The following is a 2,581-nucleotide window of genomic DNA, read 5'->3' on the forward strand; positions in this document are numbered from 1 at the left end:
CCCACCTCTGGCTGCAAGACACAAACTCATCTGGGTTTTGTAGGATAGAGAACTCTTAACTAATCTGGATGGTGCGACTGAATCGTCTCTGTAGAGGGATGCGAGGTGAAGTGCTGAGAATTGGTGCTACATATAAATCAACTGAATTGATTAAGAATCACTGAGTGACTTCTGGCTCCTGAGCTGCAGGGTGTTGACCCCCCATAATCAACCGGTTTCTGTATTTTTGGATCCACTGTCAGTGTCTTTATTTGTAAAAGTATATTTTACCACAGTTGGCCTATAAAACTTATGTAAGAAGAGCTGGCTAACGTGCTTTAAAAAAAGGCTTTACTTATTCCAACTTTTCCTACTAACATCTGTTGCCTCTGGGAACCATTGGCCCCTCAGAGGCCTGTAGAAACGTTAAAAAAAAAAAACTTTTTTAAAGGTTTTCTCCTGTTAGAGGTTTTAATTTGCTCACTGAAATATTTCTGATTGGTTTAAACAAACACAGCCTGAGTAGCTGTTCTTTTCTGAGATGATTTTGACCTTTGACCTTCCAGAGATGCTGTTTAAAGTAATAATTCATTTTACCACGTCGCAGTGATAAAAATACTCTGTGTTTCTGACGCTGTCCAGTTTTTGATTTGGGGTTGATATAAAAATCGGTTTGTGGTGGAATCTGAAACCGTCCGCCCATTTCTCTGAGCTGGTCTGATTTAAGCCTCGCTTTGACTGCAGGTGCGGTGAGGACCTACCCTGAGCTTGATGAGGAGATCGATTTCCTGGCGGCCATCATCAGCGAGCAAAGGACCGCGTCCAGGATGCCAGGTACCTGAATGAAGCCTTCCCAGGCTTCTCTTTGCTTCTCCACATCCTTGATGCTGTAATTGTTCCAAGTTTGCCTTCTTTTGTCTCAGCGCCACTCTCCCAGGACTTAAAGCTCATCCAGCCAAGCTCCGCGCACAGAGGATCCCCCACAGAGGAACCCACCAGCCCCAGCATCACTCTCAACACCACGACTCCACCGTCCACCACCAGCCACACTCCTGGTCAGCTCAGAGACCCTCTCATCGTCGCCTCACCCTCCAATGATCATATCTATATTAGTAAGTTTGTCTATCAGCCATGGAGGCTTTCTGGGGCCCAGAGGACACAGAGGGAGGTTCACAGTCTGACAGCCGAGGCCTAGACTAAGCTAGCCTGTCATCTTTGGGGAGTCTAGCTCCTGATTATGTCGCTGATTCAAGCTGCTGGATGGATCCAGAGAAAAGAGGCCAGTGGTTTGTCAAAACATCTAAACTCTGAACATTTGTTATATAAATGATAAAACAGGACTAACCTCTCAATAAACGGACCCTGTTTGAATCCATCTTGACGCGATCTGACATTCTAACCACGTCACCAAGCCCAGCCCAGGCGTCTTAGTTCAAAGGCGTTCTTTGTGAGTGCTGCCTACATTGAAGTCTTGTGATTTAGCTGATCCTTTACAGAACATTGGATTTGCCACGCCGTCTCACTATCATCCTCAGTGTCTTCCTGCCGCTGCTCTCAGAGACCATGTCTTCCTCTGACTGTCACAGACCTGCAGATAAATCCAGCCTTCTGATCATCTGTTTCTCTGTGTTCTCAGTCATGAGCAGCGTGTTCATCGCAGCGGGTTCACTGGCTTTGGTCATAGCAGGAGTCTGCTGGGTCAGGTAAGACATCTCTCCTCAGTCTTCTCTACTCGATCAAGGAGGATGCATGTCGACTTTCAGCACGCCTCATTATTGATCGATGTCTTTTGTTTCAGACTGCAGAAGGGGGTACGGCTAACTCAGAAGGTGGACTATCCTGCGTACGGTGTGATGAAAGCTCAAACCTTTGGCAACTTTGTGAGTAGATCTCTTAGGAAATATTTTTCAAACTTGAGGAAATGTAATTATGTTTAAGCACCATAGTCTGTTGAGATGGAGAGAGAATATCAAACAAATTCACTACTCAAAGCACCAGGTGCTCCGTTTCCTTCCTTAAAATTTTACTATTTTATCATCTGGTAGGCAATAGAAACCATTTGATAAACAATAAAATCAATTTGATAGACAATAGAAAACATCTGGTAGTTGACTTGAGCTGAGCCGACTCACATCTGAACAACTTCTCAATGATGTCCAACTTTATAAGTCTAATTATCTCAATTAGATATCATGCACTTGGAAAAAGAGACTGCAGGTTTTTTCTCTTATTTTAAATTTAAATTGTCTTGTTCCAAGCAGGGCTCGATGTTAACCATCGCCCGATCTCCTGGGGCAAGTAGTTTTTATTGTTGGGAGTACAAATTTCATTGCATTTGCAAGTGCAATGATCGCAAAAGAAAATTATTTATCACTCAAAATTACTTTAAAATCACAGACATTCGATGAAAACCAGCCAGAAGCGTTGCCGGCGCCATTTTTGTTGTTTTGTACACATTCTCGCGTGATTTGAAAAAGCCGCGAGATTTTCCGCTAGATGGATTTGCTTCGCATATCCATCTGGAAACCTTCCGTAGAAGTAATTTTGGGAAGGGGCGAAAATACTGGTTAGCTGATTGGCCTATGTTGGTGATAGACGGGCC

The 2,581-nt window shown here is 43.9% G+C and overlaps 1 protein-coding gene across 1 annotated transcript in view; it reads left to right on the forward strand.

Annotated features, from left to right (window-relative positions):
- Positions 1-2,581, forward strand: part of LOC107103734 (neural proliferation differentiation and control protein 1-like) — an 18,789-nt gene that overhangs the window by 11,064 nt on the left and 5,144 nt on the right. The window contains exons 3-5 of the mRNA XM_015403543.1: positions 759-1,091; positions 1,616-1,682; positions 1,778-1,859. Coding sequence (XP_015259029.1) covers positions 759-1,091; positions 1,616-1,682; positions 1,778-1,859 — 482 coding nt within the window. The remainder of the gene's footprint in view (positions 1-758; positions 1,092-1,615; positions 1,683-1,777; positions 1,860-2,581) is intronic.

Source organism: Cyprinodon variegatus, unplaced genomic scaffold, assembly GCF_000732505.1.
Source record: "Cyprinodon variegatus isolate N-32 unplaced genomic scaffold, C_variegatus-1.0 Scaffold1516, whole genome shotgun sequence".
NCBI lineage: Eukaryota > Metazoa > Chordata > Actinopteri > Cyprinodontiformes > Cyprinodontidae > Cyprinodon > Cyprinodon variegatus.